At 37.7% G+C, this 27,565-nt stretch overlaps 1 protein-coding gene across 2 annotated transcripts in view; it reads right to left on the bottom strand.

Annotated features, from left to right (window-relative positions):
- EXOC4 (exocyst complex component 4) overlaps positions 1-27,565 on the bottom strand; it is an 805,456-nt gene that overhangs the window by 231,216 nt on the left and 546,675 nt on the right. For both annotated transcript variants that reach the window (XM_032275643.1, XM_032275644.1), the window contains exon 11: positions 4,460-4,679. In XM_032275643.1, coding sequence (XP_032131534.1) covers positions 4,460-4,679 — 220 coding nt within the window. The remainder of the gene's footprint in view (positions 1-4,459; positions 4,680-27,565) is intronic.

Genomic DNA, 27,565 nt, shown 5'->3' on the forward strand with positions numbered 1-27,565 from the left:
AAGCCATTTTGCAGAAAAAGCGATGGCAACAGAGGGATCTCAATGGTAAGACCATGAGATGTATCCAAGCCTGCCCTCATCCTGGGGGCATCAGAGTCGTAAGCACTGTGACATTTTAATTTAAGCACCATTAACAACCTTAAACCCAAGATCATGAGTTTTATACCGTGAGCAGAAAACACAAGCATGTCCTTGTACTAAGGAAGTCATCATTAATTCATTTCATTCACTCATTCATTCATCTATTTATTAAATATTGAGTGTTTCCTCTATGGCAGACACTATTCTAGGAGCTGGGGATTTAGGAGAGACCCAACTACAACACATATCCATGCTTTTCTATCTATCTATTGTAAAATGCTTTAGGCACTGAGGCAAATGAGATGGTTCTGTGCTTTAGTCAGTATAGAAGAGTAAGGGATTTAGAGAGTGCTTCTCTAACTGAAGAGTCCAGTTTTTATCCCCAACCTGTTGCACATTGATGAAATATAAAAATGAATTGCTAGAAAAAAGAAATTTTAAAACCCACAAAGATATACAAAACACAAGGCCCAATTTTTTATTACGGGATTCAACAATGTCAAAATGCAAAAAAAAATTAAGTGTCTAAATGCTCACTCCTAAATTCTCTATGTCTCACAGCAGACTGGTGACAAACAGCTTGCAGACAAGCATAATCCTCAGAATCCACTTCGAGTAGAACTGGGTGGGAGCACAGACTCCAGGGTTACAGTGCCTGGGTTTGAATTACAGTCTACTACTTGGCAGCTATGTGACTGTGGGCAATTTATTTAATTTCATTGTTTCTCAGTTTCCTCACCATAAAAAGAATACCACTCAGAGTTGCTGCCATACATTTTAAACACTTACAAGTCAATAAGACAAAGCGCTCAGAATAGTGTCTGACTCATAGTAAATGCTACTAAAGTGTTAGCTGCTATCATGACTACTATCTACTATTATAACTGCTATCTTACTGTTTTTACTTCTTCTATTATTACTACTAGTGTTGCTCTGCTGTATCAGCTTGGGTCAACACTGGCACAGTTGTTTTATGTATAAAATGCTGCTTGTCAACTCTTCCTTACTACAGACTTCCTTCCTTCCCTCCTATGGAATCTGTGACTAGAAAGTGAAGTCACTGAGAACACATGTTAGCACCCATGGAAATGCCTCTAACAACCCAAGTGTCTGTACTGCCCAGATGCCATTTCAGAGAGATGAGGACAAAATGTCCTGGGGTTCTCTTCACAGAGCTCCCAGGCACTGTGTCTGTCCGTCATCAAACAAAGGGAAGCATCACTGAGACAGCTGTCCTTCCACCATCCTGGAGAATCTGGCTGGGCTGATGCTGTGTGACACTGGGTGCTGCCTCAGGGAAAGGCACGTCCTCTCTTCTACTCTGTGACCTAACAAAAGTTTAGCAAAGGGAAGAACTTTAAAGGACATATTTATGCTTCCTGTAATTGAATACTCAACCCACATGTATCTTTCACACATACACATATTTCTCCAAGCTCCTTCTTAACATTGGTTTTGGATTCTCAGCTAAAATTTTTGAAAATGATTGCTTACTCTTTCTTCGGATTAGCCACCTACAATTAGCTGGGAATAAAATATTAAGGAAACACAGAAACACATTCAAGAATAAAATTCACCTTGTGCATGTAGAGGAAGACAAAAAAAGAAATGAAGCCTGAGTTTGGGAAATGATTAGAAAACAAATTTACAATCACTATAAGGTAGGAGAATATCCAAGATAGGAAAGGCAAATAACCATGTCCTTATTTGCTTTTTAAACGGCATAAATAACTCTCTCTGAGAATATTAAACAAACTTATTAATATAGTTTAAATAATTTGCATTTTCACAAAATTTTTATTAAAAAAATAGAGCAACATAATCACCAAAAAAATGAAGCAGGTGTGTTAGCTCTGGGAAAAAAATTTACAGGTTAATAGCTTGAAAGAAAGGTCTTAGTCTCAAGATTTATTCACTTGTATATATCTTGACGAGGTCAAAGAGAAAAGAGGTAAAGTTGGAGTTCTTATCTAGCCTCACAATGACATAAAGGACAAGAGGCATAGTAACATGTACAAAATGGCTGGGGTTGAGGTTGGGAGTGATCTGACAGGCTCATGGACAGACTGCCGAGATACATCATTTAGCTGGTAGCATATGGCCTTGACATGGCCCAGATTATAGTAAACAAGTTAAGAGTTTTAATGCATCTTTGCTACTGAAGCTGCAAATTATCACATTTAACAAGCCAGCATTATTAGTTCACAGATTCATTCTGTAGTGTACTGTTGTGTTTTTTTTCCTTTTAAATTCAGTACTCTAAGCATGTTCAAGTTGCTCTGTATGACATATCGTGTGACACTTCAGAGAAATAAATATTAAAAGGTTTTCTGATGGAAATGAGGGTAATGATATGGTCAGACAACACATAAAAGTAAACATATTTTTGTTACTACTTCTCATCTCCCCATTCTGACTCTGCAGGTATTTATGACTCTCAAAACTTATTCACTGTATCCATCCTTCCATCCATCCATCCATCCATCTATCATGCATTCATTTAATAAGTTATTCATTGAGCACCTTCTTGTTGCCTGGCACTACAATATGTGTTTGGAACTTACCTTCTAGTGAAAATACACAAGTCAGTGAAATTAATTAATAATTAGAGTTGTGATAAGTGTTAGGAGGAAAAAAACAAAATGTTAAAATACTGATTAACTGGGGAGATCTATTTAGGATCTTGACAAAAAAAAAAGTATTCTATCCAGATAATTCAAATAAAGACATATGAATGAAGAAATAACTTACAGAGGTATGGGCAGGGTTGAAAGAAGCAACAAGGAATACTGAGGCACCCAGAGACTTGTAACAGCAGAGGGCTGAAATCAAGAGGCAAGGAGAAGAAATGGTATTGCCAAAGTCTAGTGAGAGCTGGAGCTATGGAGGATGTGTCACCTGGCAGGAACTCCGGTTATGGAGGGAGAAGTGAAGAAGAAAAGGAGAAGAAATCACCCACCCTCTTTCTCCTCCTTTCCAGTCTTCTACTCATGCTGCCTATTTGCAGAACCTGATCAGAAGTCACCCGGCAAGGAGTCCTCCATGACACAGTCCATAGCGTTTGGCCTCACTATTGATAATAGATGGGGGTGGTGTGAGGGAGAATGAGAGAAGCAGAATAACCAGGAAAGGAGACCTACTTAGGTAGGACAGTCAGGAAAAGACTTCCAGTGGAGGTGACATTTGAAGTGACACCCAGAGAGGAGAAGACCCCAGCCACGCAAAGAGCTGGTGGAAGAGCAATCCAGCAGGAGGATCGAGCATGTGCCTTTAGCATTCCCCCTTCACTGCACCCCATACTCAGTACAGATCCTTCACCAATTGCATGGCTAACAGAGACCTAGACCATCCAAATGAACACATTCCTATTCTATTTTCTCAATATCATAAAAAAGCTTGTTCATAAAAAAGAATGCTCATAAGTAGGATGCTTCCCTAAGAAAGGTCCAGCACTTTTGTTAATTCTAATGTACACAGAAAAATAAGGGGAGACATATGTCAAGGCAGGTAAGGTCAGACAACTGGAGCAAGTATAAGTCCCTTTCATTTATGCCAGTTCTCTTTGAAAAGCTCAAGCCTTCCGCACTTTGAATAGTCTCATATTGTACAATTTCCGTAAAAGTGTGCGACTGTGTCTACCCTCTTAAATGAAGAAACATGATAAGGATTCAATTCCAATGTAATAATAGTTAATGTATACCTATAATTTAAATACATACTAATTTTCTTTTAGTTTTATATTTACCTCCAAGTCATTAGCTAAAATGTATAGAAAATATATGCCTCAAGCCTATTAATCAAAAATATCTACTGACAGAATATTTTTTCTGATGCTAAGATATCTTTTTTTTTAATACAAAGTAAAATTTTCAATATTAACAAGATCATCATGTGAATTCAGTGATTTGACTTTTAAAGGCCAGTTTACTGGTTCAAATTCTTTGTGAGGTAGTCAAGTCATTGAAAGGTAAGTCTGCCCTTAAAAGGTACAGAGAGTTTCCTGCTGGTAATTGAGGTTAGGCATCATAACTTCCTTCCTGTTAATCTTCCATACTCCGGGATGCATTCACTAATGGAAAAATAGTTCCTTTCAAGGACAAATTTCAGGCATAGTAAAGAGGAATTGCCTGCATGTTTATGAGATTCACCATCTCACATAGGCAAAGCTAACTGTTTTTTTTCCTTAAAGATCTTAAGGAACTTCCATTATCCAACTACATTAAACCTAAATTTCCCTAGTGCCCATTTAATTTATTTTCCCTTGTTTTGTCCCTGATGTATATGGAAACAGATGGCAATTCTTCTTTTTTAATTTATGACTCTTGCCAAGTCAATAAAAATTGCTGATAAAAATAATAAGCTCAAAGTGTATTATTACCTGTAGGAGAGGACGCTGCACACCCAGCACCTTCATGGTATCTGCATTAGCCAGAATCTTCAAAGGGTCAGATGTTTTAGTGACTCCTTCAATCTCCTTGTTGATCTCAGCCAAGACTTGATTGAGAAAGATGTTTTTGATGTACACGGTGAGAAACTCTCGAAGAGGACACTGTTTGGCTGGGCCAAGACCCAGGGCATGCTCAATCTCCTGAATAAATCTGGAAGATAAACAGTAAGACGGTTATTACATTTATCAGGAAAATGTTACATAAATATGACATGATGACGTGAGTATATCTAGGTGTTGGCTATTTCTGTGAAGAGGGTAGGTCATCAATAATACTCGTCTATATATAATTTTTAATCTTTTAAAAATATAAATTACTCCATTAATTGAATAGAAATAGGATGAAATAGAAAACATGACTTCTAAAAATGGCGGGGAAGGAGAAGACAAAAAGTATTTTTAATTCAAGGAGGTAAGACTATAAGAAACAATGGGAAAACGTGAATAACAAAAACCACAAGTTTTCATGCAAATTAAAAAGCACACCCCCAAGATTACATATTTCCCACTGAAATGTTTACATCAGGGGTCCCCTCTTTCACCACCCCACCCCCCGAGGGGCCATGTACCAGTATGGGTCTACGGCCTGTTGGGAACCAGGCCGCACAGCAGGTGGTGAGCTGCTGGCTGGGTGAGCATGACCACCTGAGCTCCGCCTCCTGTCAGATCAGCCATCGCATTAGATTCTCATAGAAGCTTGAACCCTAATGTGAGCTGCGTGTGTGAAGGATCTAGGTTGCACGCTCCTTATTAGAATCTAATGTCTGACCTGTGGTGGAACAGTTTCATCCCGAAACCATTCTCCCCCAACCCCTGTCCATGGAAACACTGTCTTCCATGAAGCTGGCCCTTGTGCCAAAAAGGTTGGGGGACTGCTGCTTTACACAGATAGGTATAAATGTCAAAAAGTAAGAGAGAGAATGAAGGATGCTCTAAAATTCATGATGATATGTGAGTTCAGAGGTTAAGAAAGGGAATGGGATGGGAGTTGGAGGACAAAGGAGAACTTCAAGCTTACTTGTAGTCATCTATTTCCTTTAATAAAAACACTTAAGGAATACATAACAGAAGGTTAATGATTGTTAAGTTTCAGAGATGAGTCTACAGATGTTTGTTACATTATTCTTTTTAATTTTCTATACAGCAGCCCCTGCTTTGCATGGTTTAATATGAACAAATTGAAGTGACTACTGTTTTTTAGTTAAATAACATCAGTCCATCAATTACATAATTTAAATACCTCAATACCACAGTATAGTCACCACAGTACATTAAATTTAAGTAACTAAATAAAGTATAAACTTTGTTGCTAGCTTCTCTGAAATCCCTATATATAACTAATGTGTGTTCATCATGATTAGTGACCAGTCACATCACTTCTTCCAAAGTCTACTGGCAACTGGTCACCGTGCATTTGTTATTCAGTTCATATACAGGCAGCAAAGCATGCAGCTGGGGTGCCTCCCTGTCTTTCACTGATAAACCCCTGTGACATTTTATAACAATGGATAATTGAAAGCGGGAACTGGCCAACAAAGATAAAAGTACCGCGAAGTGTTAACACTGGAAGTAAAATGTGAATGGAATGTAAACGGAGTTACAGGAGAAATAGCTGGCCATGGGAGTGTTGACAGTGCTGCCATTGGAGTGGCATAGCCAGACTACAGGCCAGCACAGACGAGGAAGGTGCTTGTGACTAAAGGGATGAAGAGGGTGAAGAGGGACGAGATGACGGAAGAAGTGGTGTTGGCAACAAATTTCACATTTAAAAAACTCCTGGAGATATTTCACAACATTGAAAAAAAAAAAAAGATAAAATGCTGGCAGCTATGCAAATTTAGGAGTATGGCAGTTCGCTGAGGCCCAGAAAGGAGGCTTGCTGTTTATTGCAAAGCATAGAAGGGCATGGCAAGCACTGCTAAACTACTCTTGGTAAGCTTTTACCAAAAAATAAAACACTTTAATTCTCAATGTTTCTTTCTAATGTTACAGTATACTGAATACATATCAGTTTTCTCATTTTTCATTTCTGCATATATTTATAAATGACAGGAAGAGAGTTTTTAATTTTTTGACACAGAGTCTCACTGTCACCCAGGATGGAACACAGTGAGACCTGGTACAATCTTGGCTCATTGCAACCTCCACCTCCTGGGTTCAAGCGATTCTCCTGCCTCAGCCTCCTTAGTAGCTGAGATTACAATTGTGCACCACTACACTGGCTAATTTTGTATTTTTAGTAGAGATGGCTTTTCACCACATTGGCCAGGCTGGTCTCGAACTACCGGCCTCATGATCCGCCCGCCTTGGCCTCTCAAAGTTTTTTAATGTTTTGACAGAAAATTTTAAAGTCATGAAACAACTGCGACTATCCTTATTTATTAAGATTGCTTTGCATGGTTTCAGCTTGCATGGTCATTTTTACAGTTCTCCAACGCTATAGAAAGCAAGAGCTGTATTGTACTTCAATTTCTTCTCAAAAAAGGGGAGAAGAAAAATAAATGAAAATATAAAATGAAAAACCAACTGGGAAGATATAGTTGCAATTTATATCACAGGTGATGGCCAGAACTCAAGAAGAAAAAAAAAAACTCAAATAACTTGATAAAAAATAAAAAAGATCAAAACACATGAAAAGACTGTTTATAGTCTAAGAAATACAATGACCGTTAAACATTAGAAAAAAGTATTCATAATAAGAAAAATGCAAAGTTAACTATACTGAGATACCAATTTTTATACTAACGCAACTGGCCAAGTTCCAAAAGTCTGAAAACACTCTGTTGCCGTGTGAAAAAAGAGGCATTCTCATGTATTACTGATACGAGTGAAAAATGGTAGAATGCTTATGGAAGGCAAGTTGGCACTATTATTCAAAACTCCAGATGCACTTCTTTATGGCCCAGAAATCTTACTTCTGGGACATTCTTCTGAGAGCTGTATCTAAAAATGGATGTGATAATCTATATACAGGGTATATAGATCATTACAGAATTGCTTTTAGGTAAAAGACTGGGAACAACCTGAAAGTTCGTCCATTAGGGAATAATTAAATAAACTGTGGTATATTTACATATTGGAATACTGTACAGCTCCCACTGCCTCCAAATGTGGAAACTTTTCATGTACTAACATGCAAGGATGTCCAGGATATATTGTCACATGGAAAAAAAGCAAGCTCAGCTCAAGCTAGTTAGTAGTATTTACGACACTAACCTCTCTATAAAAATGATATATCCTCGTTTGTTTATTTTAGATAAAGACACCCTGGGAAGTCTCACAAAAAAAACTAGTAACTACCCATAGGAGGCAGGGGTGGGGGTCAGGTACGGGAGAGAAGTGGAAAAGAGTCTTTTGAATTATAACTTTTAATAATCATTTGATTGTTAAAAACTGTTAATGTATTCACTACTCAAACAAATTAGAAAATTTAAAAAATGCCTATACATATCAAAGACAGTATTTCATAAATTGTTGTCTAAGTAGACACATTTAAAGTGTGGTATATAAATAGTTCCTTAAGTTTCGCTGTTTAACCTAATAAAGAGTTTCCCTTATTTACAAAATCAATGTACTGCAGTTAATCTTACATATTACCAGTTAAATGCTTTATTAACCCCTGGGGTGTGTGTGCGTGTGGTGGGGGGGATGAAGATGGTATATATATATAGGATTATCATAATGAGAAAAGTAGTTTTCCTTCAAAGAAATTCGGGAGAGATGAAATTGAGAAGGCACAAGAAAGCATTGAGGCTTCTTAACTGATTTTATCAGTGTGAAAGGAAAATAAAATATGACCAAAAACTAGATATAATGGATCTTTAAAGAGAGGGTGAGCGGAAGGCAGCAGGAAAAATGGAGAAATAAAAGTAGATGGTTAAGCATGGCCACAATTTGAAGATCTCCAAATACCACATCCTGCTACGCTGACCCCTTCTGATCTCATCGAACCCTCCTCTGCCCAGGTGCATCCTAGCCTACCTGGTTGGCTCTCAAAAGAAAACGGCTGTTATTAATTTGCTAATCAGTAAATACATGAAAACTCTTTGTCATTTTTTAATATTATGAGAATTAATTATCAGAATCTCTATTTTCTTCAAAGTGACTTTGGGAAAGAGTTTTCTGAGTGTATTTCCGACATTTTCAAAATATTTAACATTTATTAGAACAAATTTTTTACTAGCCAATCTGCTCCTATGCAGATGGGCAGAAGACTCTAAATTAGCCTCATTTTCTTTTCTCCTAGTCCCCTATTTGCCATTGGTGTTCCTGAAATATGAGCTGCACTGAGCAGCACGGACAGAGGGGCCCCCATTGCTCCTGGCTGAGTGATTTCTTTCAAATTCAAATTGTTTATTCCCTAGAGCATACACATCCATCTCACATGACACATCCAGGTTGATGCTGTCAGCCCTAACTGGAGGGGACTCATTCAACATGTTTCCAAATCTGCTTTCAGGGCTGCAAGGGACCTCACTGTGCAGAAGCACAAAACATGTGGGTGAGAATGAAAGAGAAAAATTAACGCTGCTTTACCAATCTCTTCCTTTTTTTTTTTTAATTGTATGCTGGACTGTTGCATAGGTGCATACATGCCTTGGTGGTTTGCTGTCTCCATGCCCACACCACCCTGTCGCCTACATCTGGCATTTTTCCCGGTGTTATCCCTCCCCATCCTCTCCACTCCCACCCCCCTCTCCCGCTGTCCCTCTGCTCCACTCCCCTCCACCCCCACCACCTAGCCCTGTGAGTGCTGTTCCCTTCCCTGTGCCCAAGTGTTCTCATTGTTCACCACCCACCTATGAGTGAAATCATGTGGTGTTTGGTTTTCAGTTCTTGTGTCAGTTTGCTGAGAATGATGGTTTCTAGATTCATTCATGTCTCTACAAAGGACAGGAACTCGTCGTTTTTTATGGCTGCATAGTATTCCATGATGTATATGTACCACATTTTCCCTGTCCAGTCTGTCATTGATGGGCAATTGGGTTGGTTCCAGGTCTTTGCTATTGTAAACAGTGCTGCAATGAACATCCGTGTGCATGTGCCTTTATAATAGAATGATTTATAATCCTTTGGGTATATAGCCAGTAATGAGATTGCTGGTTTCAAATGGAATTTCTATTTCTAGATCCTTGAGGAATTGCCACACTGTCTTCCACAATGGCTGAACTAATATATGCTCCCACCAACAGTGTAAAGGTGTTCCTTTTTCTCCACAACCTCTCCAGCATCTGTTGTCTCCAGATTTTTTAATGATCGCCATTATAACTGGCATGAGATGGTATCTCAATGTGGTTTTGATTTGCATTTCTCTAATGACCAGTGATGATGAGCATTTTTTCATGTTGTCTCTTCTTTATCTTAGTGAAAAATGGGTAGAACGGTGGCAAAGGGATGGGGGAGGGGAGTAGATGTTGATCAAAGGATTCAAAATTTACAGGCAGAGTAAATTCAAGAGATCAAGATATCTAATGTACAACACGGTAACTATAGTTAGAAACAATGTGTAGATACTAGAAATCACCAAGAGAGCAGAGTTTATGTGTTCTCACTACAAGAATAAGTATGTGCAGTAATACATATTACATAGCTCAAGGCAGCCATTCCACAATGTATATATATTTCAAAACATGTATATCATAAATGCATATTGTTTCTATTTTTCAATTAAAAATAAAAATGGAAAAAAAGTAGTTATATTAAATGGGCAACCTACCTTTCACAAGCAGGCAGGACACAGTAAATGAACCTTCCTGGCCATCCAGGCAGTGAACCTCACTCACTGTCACTCCACAGAGGGGAGTGACTTAGAGAAGGAGAGTGGTCAAGAGCAGAACGCTTACAGTAGGGCTTCCAGAGTTTAGACCTGGAGTGCACAGTCTCGAGCAGGTTACTTAGCCTCTCTTAGCTTTACTTGTGTCTTCCACTACCTACCCCACAGGATTGTTTTGATGGTTAAATGACGAAATAAAAATTAAGCACTCAAAACCGAGACTGGCACACAGTAACTGCTTAGTAAATGGCGCCGCTGTGGTTTTTAGAATTACTATCTTACATAAGCTCTCATGAGGTTGGAGATTAGAGGAAAATGCGACATATTTTGTGATTTTTTTTTTTTTTTTACTTTGCTCCCTTATTTTCCCATCTAATCATCCCTAGCCAGCAATTCAGACCATTAGGTTAATACTTGGAATATTTCACTAATAAATGGATGCAGTAAAGAACAAAAAACCCCATGAGGCCAGAGGCAAAGTATAAACTGCTAACTGCTGAATCCTTCATGTCTAGTAGTACTACTCTACGGCTGGCACACAGACTTGCAGGAAATGTTTATTGAATAAAATATTAAATAAAATAATTGACAGATCCTTTGACCATAACCCATAGTTCCTGAAACTAGGACATGATCTATCTGACATGCAATGCCCTTCTCCTGAGAATTTGGACTATAATTTTCAATAATTTTTTAAAAAAATCATCCAGCATCTCCACCATTCCAATGGTAGAGTAATTCTCCACCATTAGAAACCAGTAATTCTTATTGACAGAGGATTTTCTCATTCTTATCCACATCCCACACTATTTTATATTTTGTGAAATATGGCTGTTCACACTACTTTGCATTCTGCTCTTTCACAGAGTATTATAGACTCACCGTATCAAGCTAATGAACTCAGTGTTATTAACCAAACATCTACTAGGGAACATCTTCATTTTGCTTCTGTTCAATTATTTCCACGAATTAAAATACTGTAAGTAGCTCCTCAACATTTTTGGTGAGTCTATATTTTATTTTCCCCAATTTGCCTCAGTGTGCTGCATGGGCCCTTTCACCTAGTAAGTGTTTAAAAATGATCTGTTGAATGGGAGATAGAGGGAGAGTCAAGGGTATAGAAGAGAATAATCAAAAAGTCCAATTTTCCCAACGATGTTCCACATTAGCTCTATGGAAGTATGAAAACATTGAATTTTTAACAGTGAAAAGAATCCCATTAGAAAATAAAATACTTCACTTCAAAGTTAGAACACAGATGGAACCCTGTCAAAGGATTGCTTAATTGTGTGAAGTGCTTTTACATCAGGAAATTCCTGTCCCTGTAAATGATAAGCAGGCAAACACAAAGTAGAGGTACATCTGTGTATATGGAGAAAGAGACTATAAGAGTCAAAGAAAAGGGTATACATAATGCTGTACGGAGAGTATCTCATCACAGGATTTGAAGATCTTTATTTGGATTAGCCTCATAAACCTAAGGTTTTAAATTAGGAGAAACCAAGAAACAAATGAGAGTATGCAGCTGATTCTCATGGCTTTAGAATGTTTAAAATGTGGATCTTATTTCCTAAATTCTAATATTTGTAAATATTTAATTGAAGCTTTTGTTTTCAGATTCTCAACTAAGAGCCCTCTAAAAGTATGTACACATGCAATACCTGTGCTGTTGAATTTACCTTCTTGCAGCAAGCTATATGTCTTTTGGAATGCACGCATGAGCACACACTGCCAACATTTCACCCAATATTTTCAAATTTTTAATCTTGATTTGATTGCTATCCAGGGAAATTATAAGCTAATTAAAATTTCACTCAAGCATCCCTCATTTAGCCCAGTCTTATCACAAATTCTGTTTCACTATACAGCTCCATTTCTTCCATTTCATTGCAGCCAAGAATTGTGGCTGCTACTGGCGGGACATATCCTTGAACAGAGAGGGCCTGTATCGTATTGTAGAAGCTGGAATGAAAGCAGTGATATTTTATTTATTTGAATAAAAATAATTGCTTGTTAAATAAGTATTCCTTCCATTCATACCCTAAAAAGCTTTTAAAATTTGATGGCCAACATCACTAATAATGGGACAAAATGGATATAATGTGCCTCCTGATATAAAGAAAAACAGTATCGTTCTCTGTTATTCTTGCTGAAAAATGCATAACCTGAATCTAATCATGAGAACACATCATTTTCATAAAACCAAAATACAAAATCAAAGGTACAAATTTCAGAACATTCAAATTCAGGATTCTGGTTTTAGAGCACACGTAATTCACGCATGTGAATTACTTTTTCACTGTTTATTGCTAATTATTTTTTAAATGTATACATTTATATATGTATAATCTGTATCATGCAATGTAAACTTTTCACTTTGCTATTTCCTGACTTTGCTGTATATTACCACATATAATTTGGTAGTTTCGGATGAATAACGTACACATTAATATGGATACCTAGAAGGCCTGGGAATTCTGCTACTGATTCCATGTATGACAAACAGCCAGTAGAAGTATGTGATAATTATCCTTTATGACTTCTGCATTCTGCCACATCTCTCAACATATCATTTCCTCTTACATGTTTTCTAATCTAGTCTTGACTCTGCAGAGATGCACCATCCTTACCTCCACTGAGAAGCTGTGAATCACTTCTGTTAATAATTTTAAAGACTAAAAAAAAAAAATCTGAATTCTCTTATCTGCATTTTAGTCCAAGATATCTATGTGAAAAGTTGTATGACATTTACAGGTCTGCAGAAGCTTTACATGTTCAGAAAGAAGTCCACACAGTACCATCCTCATTGTGCCAATCCTGTACTGTCACATTTAATAAAGGTACATTTAATATTGTTATATGACACAGATTGTGTGTAAATGCATACAATAAAATTTTAATTAGCAATAAATAGTAACATACTGTTTGTGACACAGTCATGAATGAATTACGTGTGCTACAAAAGCCACCGTTATGCATGAGAATTTTGTACCTTTGATTTTGAGTTTTGGTTGGATATAAAGAATGCAAACAACAGTAATAACAAGTCTGTAGCATGAATGATACATGAGTTACAAAGAGAAAATAAAATGCACATTTCCCCCCTAAATCTGGCAAACTGAAATCATCTTTGGACCCATAATGAAAATGAAACATGGACTGTCAAATGCAGAACTTTTCAGGAGAGATATGGGCCCATGTACAAAGATGGCAAACAGCACTAATAACAGAGTTGGGCATTCTGACGACATTTTCTGCACACCACTCTAAGGGAAATCATGGACTTTTATGAGAACACAGTATATTCAAAATCCCTACCATGCTAGATTTATATGTAAAAAAAAAAAAAATAAAATCAACCTACAACTCATAATAAAATCTACCCCCAGACATGGGCCCATCCTTGTACAAAGAACTGTGACCAGTTAACTATACTCAGATGATAAATGGGCCTTGGTAATCAAACCCAAGGGAGGCCACGCCAAAGTCTGGGAACAACTCAGTCTGCAGAAAGAAGGCACCCCCAGCAAACAGGGCTCCTTTAAGACACACTTCTTACTCACTCAACTGCTCTCAGATATGACACTTAAGACGCACAGCAAACTGGAAAATGACTTGGGCAAAGAAGGAAAGAAGCCTCAAAGAAATTGATTTGAGATATATTCAACTTACTTGTATTATCTAAGTTGAAAAAGATCATTTAGAAATGATTTACAAGGGACTCATTCAGAAACAGCAGCAATAGGCATATTTAAGACCATAAATCAGTGGAACATGAAAACTGAAGAAATATCCATAAAGGTTAATACACTTTGGAGCACATGTGCCTCTTAATTCATGGGAGTAAGCCAATGGCACATCAGGAAAAGGCGCTCCCACAACAGGCTGTAATTGTTCATGCTGAGTGTAAACTACTATCTGTGCCTTTTGTATATAAAGATTTTCTGTGTAAAAGTGCAAAACAAGCTCATCACTGCAGAGCCCAATCACGTCCTCAGTCCATACACGTAGGCGACAATTTGCTGAACTAATCAAATAAAAAGGGATTTGGGTGCTCTTATTTGTAATGTGTGAAATTCATGTCTAGGAGTAGAGGGGAAAAGGGGTAAAAATCATTAAATAAAGGGAGAAAGAATATTATCTAAAAAATTTAGACTCCGCAGGCTTACAAATAAATTTAACTCAAAAAATCTTACCATGAGTATATTGCAAGTGATTTGTGACTACAGTTAAGTGTTCCCTCCAGACTGAACAGCACTTTAGGTAAAATGAAGTAAGCCTTTTAAAAATGACAGCTGTTAAATTTTTTAAGCATATGATTTGGAAATTGAAGTGACTTCAACTCTAACCCTTAATATCAAACAATCTTTTTAAACCAAAAATTATATAAATCAGTAAGTAAAGGCTGCTGACACAAAACTCAGAGAACAAAATAATAATCCTGCTTTTCCGATAGGTCTGGAATTTTGTTTTTATCCTTTCCATTTATCTTACAGTAAAATAACCTCGCGTGTGTGTGTGCGTGTGTTTTAACAGAAGATAAAGCTGTCAGGAAATTTTCCAAGAAAAATTGCAACTTATTAGAAAATGTCTGTCATACACCTGGGAACTTATGTGTCACATATTAAATAAACTCTCTTTTAGGCACCCAGTATCAGTTTGGCCTTCAGACACTATAATGCAAGACATAGGAGAATCTGGCAAGGCTTCTACCTGTTGCTATGCCAGTAGGAGCTGGATGAATAATTGCTTACACCCATGGAGCCTTTACCATGTCCTGATCAAAGAGCTTTATAGGGATTCTTTTATGTGATTTTCACACTCTATGAGGACTGCGCTTTTACCATCTCCATTTTACATGTGATAAAACTGAGCAGCTGAAAAAATAGCAGTAACATTAACAGCTGACAGTTACATTGTTCTTATTATATTCATCATTCATTATCCCTGGGGGACTGGTTCCAAGACCACCTGCGTCTATGCACATTCCAGTCTTGCAGTCGGCCCTGCAGAACCTGCATGTATGAAAATCTGATTTCGCATGCTGTGAATGCTGTATTTTCAATCTGCATTTGGTTAAGGATGCAGAACCCTCCGATATGAGGGCCCACTGTATTTATTTAAGAAAATTTGCCTAGCAGTGGACATGCGCAATTCAAACCAGTGTTGTTAGAGGACCAACTGCATAGGCCAGCATTGTTTTAAGTAATCACCATGCTTTGCTTCACATATTCCTTACAACACTATGAAATTAGGTACTTTTAGAATTGCCATTTGGAAGAAGACAGGAAGGCAGAGAAAGATGAAGTTATGTTCCCAAGGTCATACAGCTAGTAAGAGACGGGGCCAAAATTTGGCCTTGGACAGTGTATCTCCAGACACCATGCCTGACTTCATCACTCTTTCCAATGTACTTCTCTAACATCGCTGCCTCTCAAAGGTCCACCTGCAGGTGAAGTCCAGAGGTGGGAAGGTAAGGGGCTGACAACAGACTTAAGTCGATGCTGGAAACCCTAAAGTGTGTGCTGGGGTAGTGAGACCTTGTGTGAATGGAGAGAGCTATAATAGTGCTAAATATAAGCATTGAATATATCAAAGACGGAATTATTTCTCTTAAAATACAACAAATATTATCTCCAGCCCTGACTTCTTGCTTCTGACCTGCATTTCCACACTGGATAGATACGTTCAAATGACGTCCTCCTGATAGCTCAAAGTCTATCCAATACGGAGCTCTTGCTGCTGCACTCCCATTATCATTTCAATCCTCTCCTCCTCCTTTCTCTTTTTGTATCATCATCACTCCAGTTCCCTAAACTCAAGTTTAAAACTCATCTTTCACTTTTTCTTCAGCCTTGCTACTCATACAAGAAGCTTCTAGATGTACAGACATTCTCTTCTTATTAAATCTTAAGTTCACACATTTATCTACTTGTTTACCTCTTCACTGATTTATTACTCCTTATGATGAAAGGCAGGCACGACATTCGTGTTGGAGGTGCTAAAGCAGCTACAGTGAAAGAATTATGCCCTAGGAGCCACCACCCACTTATCATATGTATGAATAGTGTTCAAGTAGTTTAATGCTGGAACTCGGGTAGACATTCCTGTGCCTCCATTTGTAACACTCACATACTAAATCGGGTTCTTATAAAATGGGATGATGCAGGTGAATAGACAGAAATCAAAATAAGGCAAAACTTTTCCCAGGCCCCCCCTAAAATCATCTCCTAACTGGTTTTTCCTTCTTCCATCCCTTCTTCCTTCAATTTATGTAACATATAACTATTTAGTTAGTATCACTCAAGCAAAGAATACAGAACTACACACAGTTTCCTAAAACATGCCTTGCTCTCTCTTGCCTCCAGCATGGTATCTGCACGTGCTGGTCCGTTTATCTAGAACACTCTCCCCGTATCTCTTTCCTGTCACTTGTCCTGTAGCCACTAGCTTAGATGTCACTTCCTCCAGAGGCCCTTCTCCCTTAAGTGTACGTTGAATGCCCTTTTACCATGCCACCACACCACCCCAAGTCCACAGAATTCTGCTTCGGTGGTATCTGTATTCCCGACTAGTTTTTAAACGTCTTGAAAAGAGGGAACAAGTCTTTTTCATGGTAGATAATGTTTGGTATCGAGTAGGTACTCAAGAAACGCAAGAAATATGTCTAACATTAGCTCTACTTCTACTCATTAGCAAACTTTGAGTTCCTTGTACTCTCTGCATTTTTTTAAGTTCATGTCTTTTCTTATAATGATCATGTGGCCTAGTTATAGTATCCCCTTACATTTTCTAAATTGTGGCAAATCAGCTAAAGAAGAGGTTTGAAAATTTATCATTTTCACAATAGCCTTTCTTCAAGAACCACTTCAAAACTAAGTCACTTACCAAGTTTTCCCCGATGTCTTTAAAACTGCGTTATGTATTTGAACTATTTTACTTCGTTACTTCATAGGATTCATCTTTTTTTCTACCTGTTTTTCTCTCTTAGCAGAATTAAGTTCCTTCTGAGCAGGAACTGTGCTTTGCACATCTTTGATTCACACCTGAAACACCTAACACTGTATCAAGTACAGTGGACATAATACATTGTTTTAATAAATAATATTAAGTTATTTTTACAGCTTGTTTAGGCTGGTCTTTAAAGGCTAGTCCTTCTTAAAGGGGTTACAATACACAGATTATTTTAAGGCTATGTTTTAGGAATGAAAAATGGCTAGCTAAGCAAGATAAGGAACAGAGATGGTGAAAGAAAATAAGAAAGTTGTGAAGCTAAATGATGCATGTCCTATGTTAAACATATCAATATGAGGCATTTTTAAGGCAAACTATCAGGAAATTAAAACTTAGTCCTTTTCTCAAATATGAAATTTAGTGAAGCTGGCCTAAGTTGAACATTACTCAGATGTCAGATTGGAAGTATTTCATATGTTGAAAACATGACTGACTTGTGTACCTACTGGGATAAAATTATAGTATATATTGTCTGAAAGAAACAAACTGGTTCTATGGTTCTTCCACTCTTTTTCAAAGGATTTCAATATGTTTAATAAATGAATGCTTTGGAAAACTCAGTTTGAATGATTTCTAATGAGCCAATTTGGCTTCTACCCTTATTGCTGAACTTAGCTTATGATTATTTCTTATTCCATCCTTATATTTACTATCACTTAACTGACAAAGAGTTCTGAATGCATAGGCCCCTAAAAGCAGGCACTAATGATATGAGTCATAGACAGACAATAACAATTATGATATGAGTCTTGTCCCTTAAACCTGTCTATTTTTGTTTTCCTGTATTCACATACTTGATCATTAATTCACGTAAGCCAGGATAATCTTCTATCACTGTTAGTTTCTTTCTCTGCTCCCACATCTACACTTTGCCTGAACAATATCTACAATTTTCTTGCAACAGTCTTCACAGTTATTTTTCTACAGTGGTTCCAATTTCCTCTCAAACTTCCCTCCTCCAGAGCCCTTTCCTACTTAAAAGAGATTATTGCCTTTTAGAGTCTCACTTTGGGTCACCTATTGATATATCACACTCTCAGGATTTCAACATAACAAAATGGGTTGGAGCAACATCAAATTAACATCAGCAGTGAACTAACAGTAAATCAAGCTAAATATTTTAAGCCCTCTCAGCCAGCATTCCATTCTTACTGCTCTTTGTTCCTTCCAGAGGCATCAGTGTAAATTCTTCTTTATAGTTAGTTTAATAAATATGTCCACTTATTAGATAGGAATTAAAGACTTCAGTATTTTCACCATTCTATTTTACTTTCATTTTCATATCCCCTGAAAGGCTAAATCAGAGTTAAAAATTCTGCTCACAAATCTGAGCTATAGAAAAGTATAGATTATTGTATTTGTATATGAGATAATAAAGAAAAGGTACCTTCCTGCCTAACTGATTACTTGCAAGTGAGTATCTATCAATTGTATACGCATTAAAATGATAGCATATGCATCATTTTCTAAGAAAAACTAGACTCTGTAGAAGAATTTCTATTACAATATTATCAGTTCCTGCAGAACTGATATTCTTTTGGATTACGTTGATGACAAATTCCTAAAACCCACAGAAGGTAAAACAGCTGTCCAAGCAAGAGTCAATGTCTGCAATCAGGTGACTCTGCTCAGTATATTACACTCAGCTGAATATGCAAGAGATAGAAAAACCTGTAGATGTTCTATGGTATATGAAACAACAACACTCCAGTAAAAGCCTTGGTTTCATTTGAGAAATGTTTCCTGTTTTCAAAGTAACGGAAACATTCAAGGGAATATATGCTTTATCGTAACACAAATACAAAGTACATCTTAATGGAAAAAATTATTTCAGAAAACTGCTTTGGCTCAGATAAATTTGTGAAAAAATTTCCAGTCATACTGGCAGCCAGTTCTAACATAGTTTATTTTAAATATGACAATATTCGTAAAATTCTTCATTTTTTCAAGGTTGACAATGAAAAATTATGGCAATGGGGCATGACAGCCGCAAGCACAAAAGTTAGATTTGCATTTATCGTTTATGTATTCAGTTCATTACTTCAATGGATTCACACTTATTAATGTCTTTAGAAGTGTTATTTTTTTTGTCATTTCCCACATGCATATCTTGTTTTGGAAGCAATATAATAAGCCCTTCTTGGATAGGAGGTATTCACTGTATTTTCTCTTTTTTCTTTTCTTTTTTTTTTTTTTTTTTTTTTTTTTTTTAAGATAGGGTTTTGCTCTTGTTGCCTAGGCTGGAGTGCAGTAGTGCAATCTCGGCTCACTGAAACCTCTGCCTCCCAAGTTCAAGTGACTCTCCTGCCTCAGCTTCCTAAGCAGCTGGGATTACAGGTGCCCGCCACCAGGCCTGGCTGCTTTTTTGTACTTTTAGTAGAGATGGGGTTTTGCCACGTTGGTCAGGCTAGTCTCGAACTCCTGCCCTCGTGATCTGCAGGCCTCAGACTCCCAAAGTGCTGGGATTACAGGTGCGAGCCACTGCGCCCGGCCTATTTTCTCTTTTTAAAAAATATGGAGCAGCATCCATTTTACTGTTTGGTTTTGACAAATTCTCAGCAATAATTATTCATGTAAGGTCCCAGCAACAATCTGAAACATGACAGTAAGCCAACCAAACACCTAAGTAATTAATTAATTCAACCAGCACTTACTGACCATATGTAAGCTGTGCCCTAGAAGCTAGGATTACCAAGTCATACAAGTCAAGTGGATGTATGATTATTGCTCACACCTATAGTGCATAGTAGCAGGTACAAAAGACTTTCACATACTTGAACCTCATTCTGCTTTGGGGGCTGTTTTGACAGTGATAATTATTTCCATTTTACATATGAGGAAATTCCAGTTCAGATAAGATAAGTAATTTGCTGAAGGTCACACTGCTATCAAGCTTTCAGACTGTATCTTGAAGCCAGATCTGGTTCCTAATTAGTCCACCATTCTTTCTTCTATACCACATCCTAAAAATGGCAAAGCCCATAATGCCTGTAAATTCAGAGGAATGTAAAATACATGATCACAGATTCAAAGATTCTAGAAAATTTCCCAAGGAGCAGAAATATGAAAAGGCTTGTTTTTCATAACTAAGTTTTATTTTGTTAATTTTAGAACTTTCTGATGCACTACTATATCATGAACAGTTTTAAAACACTGGCAAAGTCTGATGTGTTGCTGGAAAAGTGGGTGGGCAAAATGTCTATGCTCATGCCTGTAATCCCAGCACTTTGGGAGGTCGAGGTGGGTGGATCACCTGAGGTCAGAAGTTTAACACCAGCCTGACCAACATGTTGAAACCCAGTCTCTACTAAAAATACAAAATTAGCTGGGCATGCTGGTGCATGCTGTAATCCAAGCTACTTCGGAGGCTGAGGTAGGAGAATCACTTGAATCTGGGAGGCAGAGGTTGAGCTGGGATTGCACCATTGTCCTCTAGCCAGGGAAACAAGACTGAAACTCTGTCTCAAAAAAATAAAATAAAAATAAAGAAAAAGAAGCAACATGACAGGAACTTGTATATTATCGGTATGTAAATTTATATAGGAAAGGATCCCAGAATGCGTAAGACATGACCAATGCCATACACAGGTTCTGGCAACGTGTGTAAGATCTGGCATTTTCTAACATTTAACCACAATATTAGGCTGAGCACAAAATCTGCATCTTTTGCCTCAGAGTTCGCTAGTGACAGAGGCCAAAGAATAATTAGACTATGTGGGTTTCCCTGTAACCTGGTTGGCCATTTCCTTTAACAGCACAATTACCCTGCTAACGAAATTAAATTTGGTTTAACTAGAGGATTATTTCACTGCAGAGCCCCCCCCCGCCGCAACTCAGGTTCCCCCAGGATCCATCCCTGTGTTGATGCACCCATCTAACATTCATTTGCCTTAATGAACGCCAGACACAAGAATCAAGCCTGCACAGTAGTGAAAAACACAAGGGCTTTTGTTTATATTGAAAAAGAGCCTCATTTAGTCCATTTGAATCTTCCTAATACCCAGTGAAATATTTATTAATGAGTATCAGCACAGCAAGCCAGAAAGTCTTATTTGCATTCCTTTAAACCATAAATAATTGAAGGTAGATTTCATTCCTTCTGTCATGGTTTCAGGAAAATCCTCAATAGCATGCTGAATAAAAAGAGACCATTAGTGAGAGAAAATGAATTAAAAGTTGAGGGTGGTACATGTTTTGCTTACCCTTAGACTACATGAATTGTTTCCCGATAATACATAATTCATTATCCTGTTGTAGGCATCTCAGTGGAGGTGACAGAATGAGATGCTGACAATTTTTTTATTTCTTTAGGTCAAGATTATAGGGGCATATCTCTGCTATTCATAAGGTCAGGCCAAAAATGGTTCTGAGCAGACATGGGTATCCCTTTATTCACTTACTCATCAAAAGAAGGCCTTGATCAACTTCAACCACAAGCTTGGGCCACTGTATTCCCCAAGATAATTTATGTGAGTTAAAACACTGGAATGGATCAAAAGCATGAGATTATCTTTAAAATTTTGTACCTCATGCTCAGATTTGAGAACTTACGCATGCTTAACACTCTATAGTATCATTATTAGAGAATAGAAGATGCCTGCCTGCTCACACTGAAGTTATAACTCGATGTCAACATTGTCCGTTACTTGGGTCATCTAAACTTTGAAAGCAATGACCTGGTAATCTTTGAAATGTTTCCCTAAATGAATTTCTTTTTGACTACTCTTCCTAAGATTGCTTCAACTTTTGAAACAAAAGAAAAAAAAAAAACCCTATCATCAGAGGACTGAAAATTAATAGCAGAAATATTACTTAATAATGTGACTATTACTTAATACTGGTTTATGAGGACAATAAAAGGAACGTTATTAAAACAAAACTGGAATTTCTCTTTGGAGTAAACTAAATGTTTTTAGCTGTTTTGAAAAAAAAAAAAAAACCCTGGAAAACTAGTTGTTAATTTTTCATTCAGAGCATCACAAAGGAACCAAAGTGATTATTTTAGGTCTTAATAAAGAGAAATATTCCTTTATTTTTGATCAATTAATTCTCTAGAAGATGATATCATAAAAATGCAGAAGGAATCAGAATAGTTAAAAATCATTAGAATCACTGAAGGATATACTTATTTTCAAAGGTACAAGTAATATATAAATCTACCTAATTTAAACGTGACTTTAGGAGAATCCAAAAAGATGACAACTGGATAATAACATTTCAAATTTGTTTTCAGAATTTTCTAGTCACTTTCACATTCATTACCTAATTTAATGCCACAAGCATTTTAGAGTACTAAGCTGGGGGCTCTACCTGGGGAAGTGATATGTTTGACCATAAGTATAAATGCAGAGGGTGAGGAAAGAAAATAGATGGGTGGAGGCATGGGTCGATGAATGGATGGATGGATGAAAAAGTACATTCTAAAAAGCTACAGCTACCTGACTCACTAAGTTCTTGGTATTTAACCTGCTCCTTTGAATGTGTATTATTTCCTTTAAATCACATTAATGAGATTAAGTAAGGTGAAACGTAATGTCCAAACAAGTCCCATCTCTAGAAAAGATCTAACTGTAGTCCACAACTTCTTCTAGATTATTCTAACTGTCTCTGGTCTGGTCTTTTCCTTTCCTACTTCACTACCCACCCTACATTTCACCACTAGACTAATCTGCATTAAGCTTTCACAGTGTATTTCATTTCTCAAAAACCTTCAATGGCTTTCACTTCCATCTCATGAATCTCCAATTTTCTCTTTGGTTTTCATGGCCCTCTTAGGATCAGGCTGTGTTACTTTTCCATATATCTATATAATGCCCATTTGATTATTTCATGAGAATCCAAAATCACTTATGATCTGGTCCTTTTACTTATGTTTTTCTACTTGTTTAGAACACACTCCATTTCAGTGAGGTTTCAGAATACCCATATTTAATATACATGAAATCAGTGGTCCATGGGCTGCGAGGGACAGGGCAATGCAAATACCACAAGGTATATGGCTTGCCATTCCACTCGATGAGAATGTGTCACATAGTAAGCAGGACAGGGAGGCACCAATCCAGGTCGGTCCATCAGACTCAGCTCCTGGATGACTTTCATGGTGTCAGATTGTAGTCACTTTGAGTATGACTGTGTGATCTAGTACTTAAAATGTGTATTTTTTATGTGACATAATTATTCACAGGGGGAATACTTCTTTTGGAGTTTAACCAAAGAGGTAAAAAATTGGAGGAAAAGGCCGAGTGCAGTGGTTCATGCCTGTAATCCCAGCACTTTGGGAGGCCAAGGCAGGTGGATCACCTGAGGTTGGGAGTTCAAGACCAGCCTGACCAACATGCAGAAACCCCGTCTCTACTAAATACAAAATTAGCTGGGTGTGGTGGCACATTCTTGTAATCCCAGCTACTTGGGAGCTGAGGCAGAATTGCTTGAACCCAGGAGGTGGAGGTTGTGGTGAGCTGAGATTGCCCATTGCACTCCAGCCTGGGCAACAAGAGCGAAACTCCATCTCAAAAGAAAAAAATGGAGGAAAATGTAGGTGCGTTATATTTGCCATGTTGAAGACAATAGTTCTTCTCTCACTTGCTATTTTCATAGGTAATCATGATGATATCTGATTTTCATACTAGGTACAGGAGTAGATTCTAACATCCATATATGACTGGAACTCTATGACAGAGACCACCTAAATTTTACCTGTCTCTCAAAATGGCAGCTTCAGGCTTATTGTGTGTAGTTTACATTAATCTCTCTCTACTCCCTAGCTTTCATAGTCCAAGGAATGCAATGATGTGTTTATACCTCATCTTTCACTGTCCTCTGTTATTTCTCATAAAATTATCTCTCTCCAACTACATTTTCACATCTCTGAGTACAGGGATTGTGCTTTTATTTTTTTTTTTTTCTGTCTTTTCCAAGTTTCCTTTTTTCTTTTTTTTTTTTTGAGATGGAGTCTCGCTCTGTCGCCCAGGCTGGAGTGCAGTAGTAGTGTGATCTTGGCTCACTGTAACCTCCGCCTCCCAGATTCAATCATTCTCCTGCCTCAGCCTCCTAAGTAGCTGGGATTACATGCATGTGCTACTATGCCCAGCTACTTTTTGTATTTTCAGTAGAGATGGGGTTTCACCATGTTGGTCAGACTGGTCTCGAACTCCTGACCTCGAGATCCACCTGCCTAGGTCTCCTAAAGCGTTGGGATTATAGGTGTGAGCCACCATGCCCAGCCTTTCCCATGGTTCCTAACACAGTGTGCCACTCGTATTAAGAACTCAACGGTATCTTCTTTTGGGCAACATAATATATGATCATAGGGTTTGAGGTCAGACAGGCCTGGATTGGAATTTCAGCTCTCCCAGATATTTAACTGTGGCACTTTTCTGACCACTTAGGCTCCTAATCTGCAACAAAATGAAATAATGTCTGCCTTGCAGGGTTATTATAAGGTTGGCAGTGACGTATGTAATGTAGTAGTGCCTTATATTCACTTAGTATCTATAAACAGTGTGTGAAATATAGTAGTGCTCATTATATGGTTAGGTAATATTATTAACAATTACGTAATTCCTTTGTTTATTTATTTATAAATATGCCAAGAAAATTACTGCTAAAAGATTTGTGTGATAAAAGTGATGTCACTACAGAGTTGGTCTCTTTAAGTGGGAATTCCCTCGAAGATTTTAATGACTCAGATTATAATGATGGAGATATCTAAAGCTTATTTGGAGCTTACTAACAATATCCTATGTTTATGTATTATTTATAGATTGTAGTGCCTTTTCATGCATATTATCAGTAGTCTCTAACTTACAAATAAGAAATGTTGAGGACTAACTCTAACATTATCAGGCAAAGGAACCTGGAAGCAGCAGGTTTCTTGGTGGTAGGATTGACAAAAATACTCATAATATACTTGGGCCTCTGAATGTCCTGGTCCCTCTGCCTCTTCCTCCTGGTCCGCTCTTCCTCCAGATGGTTACACAACTTATCTTCTGATTTCTGTAGGGTGCCAGCATACACATCACCTTCTTAAGATCATTCTCAATCTCCCTTCACTGCCTCTTTTTTTCTTTACACCATTTATAATCTGATACCACATGCGTTGGCTTTGTTTACTTTCCATTTGCCTTACTGGAATGCAGCTTCCATGAGGGCAAGGTCTTAGACTGATTCACAGCTGTGTAACTAGAACCTAAGAAAGTGCCTAGCACACTGTAAGTAGTATTAGATACTTGTTGAATCAATGTAAGCTTGTGGAATTGTTTAGTTCTCTGCATAAACTCCAAAGACTAGAGACTCCAGGAATCCTATGGAGCAGGGCTATGACTCTGGTTGAATCAACAGTGAATGAATAGAGATGATGCCTTTACTACTTCTTCCCCATCAGATACATGCAACCAGTTTTTCAAAGGAGAGTAAAGCTCATAACTCAGTTCTGCTTCCAAACCCTAATATTTAGCCCATCCCATGTGTTCCCTGACCTTTAGCAGTCCCAGGGAATAAAACTAGAATCTATGAATCTAAAAAAGTAGTTATGTAGCACTGCGCTAGACCTTGTCACCTGTCCTTACTGTCTCATTAAGATTGATCTTTGATAATCATACCTGAAAAGAGTACTAGTCTAATGATATTACTTGGACAGAATAGCTTTAATTTTTTTTTTTTTTTTAATTATCACCAGTAGCACATTCTTCCATGTTCAAATCCTGCAGCTCTCAATCTGGCCCCCTGTAAAAAGTAACATATGCTCACAATAAATCTTTAAAATGGCTCTATTAATAGAGTGGCTGTGGTGACAGTTTTATAAATGGGCCCCATCTTTATGCAAACTGTGTTTTATTCGATTGCATTATAATGATTTGTAATAAGAATACAGAGATGAATTCTGAGAAAAGGAGCTCCAAACGTTCCTAAGCCAGTCAGGGGTTTCAAAGCCCATGCATTCTGTGTGGCGGATTCCGCATTCCCAGAACAACAGACATCATCAGATTAGTTTTTGCTACCGTTGTATGCTTCTCTGGCTGCTTTTTTTCCAATCAGATAATAACAGTCTAATAAGTGGCTTTGTGTCTGTCAATCCAATTACTTCCTATTTGGGATATGCTGACACTCCATTAAGTCGGCAGACAGATGGCAGGGTCTTTCATTACCCTCTGACTGAATAATCAGCTTCCCAGGCACGTAACTGTGGAAGGAGCCTTTGATGAAGTCAGGTGTCTTCCAAATAAACCTAAAGACATAGATTACTAAGAATAATCTTTTTTTTTTTTTTTTTTTGACAGGATTTTGCTCTGTCACCAGGCTGGAGTGCAGTGGCACAATCTCGGCTCCCTGCAACCTCCACCTCCCGGGTGGAGAATTCAAGCAATTCTCCTGCCTCGGCCTGCAGCTGGGACTACAGGCGTGAGCCACCACACTCAGCTAATTTTTGTATTTTTAGTACAGATGGGATTTCATCATATTGGCTAGGTTGGTCTCGATCTCTTGACCTGGTGATTCGCCAGCCTCAGCCTCTCAAAGTGTTGGGATTATAGGCGTGAGCCACCGTACCTAGCCAAAATAATCTTGTTAACCCAATGTTACGTCAATGCCATTCCTATAATAGGCAAAGCTATCCAGTTCATTCTTCTAAACTGAGGAAACTTTCTGGGCAGCCTTGATCAGGAAGAGTGGCCCTCTGGCCCTACTTCCACCAGAGCCTTTCTACTTCAACCTGCATGTCTGACTGGTATTCACTCAGGGGAAACGGCATCCTCAGTCTGGGATCTAAATGATGTCACCTTGGGAATGAAAAACAGTTCATTCATCTGATCTCATCTGATCTGAGCTTATTAGGAATTTAAAGAAGTACTACACTGACTTAAAGCAGCTGCCTACGGAGAAAGTTATGTAGAATTTAACTGCAAACTTTTAAGGCTTTAGTAATGTCTTTAGTAAATTAAGATGCAATCATAAGAATTTTAATGAAGTTGCCTTAGCGTCATAGGATGTTTATAAGATGATTAGGAAAAAAGAAGTAAAAGGAAGCATCATCATACATCTTCCTTATTCTCGACTCTATCTACCATAATGATCAATTTTTATTGTTCTTAGAAAGGTAAATATGATTTAATAAGTGTTTCATAGACTCTCTGAATAAGCTTAAGGATGTTTTTAAAATGTGAATAATGACAATAATTTTTTAAAAGTAAAAATATGTTACATAGTTGGTGAAATTAATACCCCCATATATAACTAGAGTTTACTTCTAAGAA

This window comes from Sapajus apella, unplaced genomic scaffold (genome assembly GCF_009761245.1).
Source record: "Sapajus apella isolate SASKATOON/1434 unplaced genomic scaffold, GSC_monkey_1.0 scaffold7, whole genome shotgun sequence".
In the NCBI taxonomy this organism is placed as follows: domain Eukaryota; kingdom Metazoa; phylum Chordata; class Mammalia; order Primates; family Cebidae; genus Sapajus; species Sapajus apella.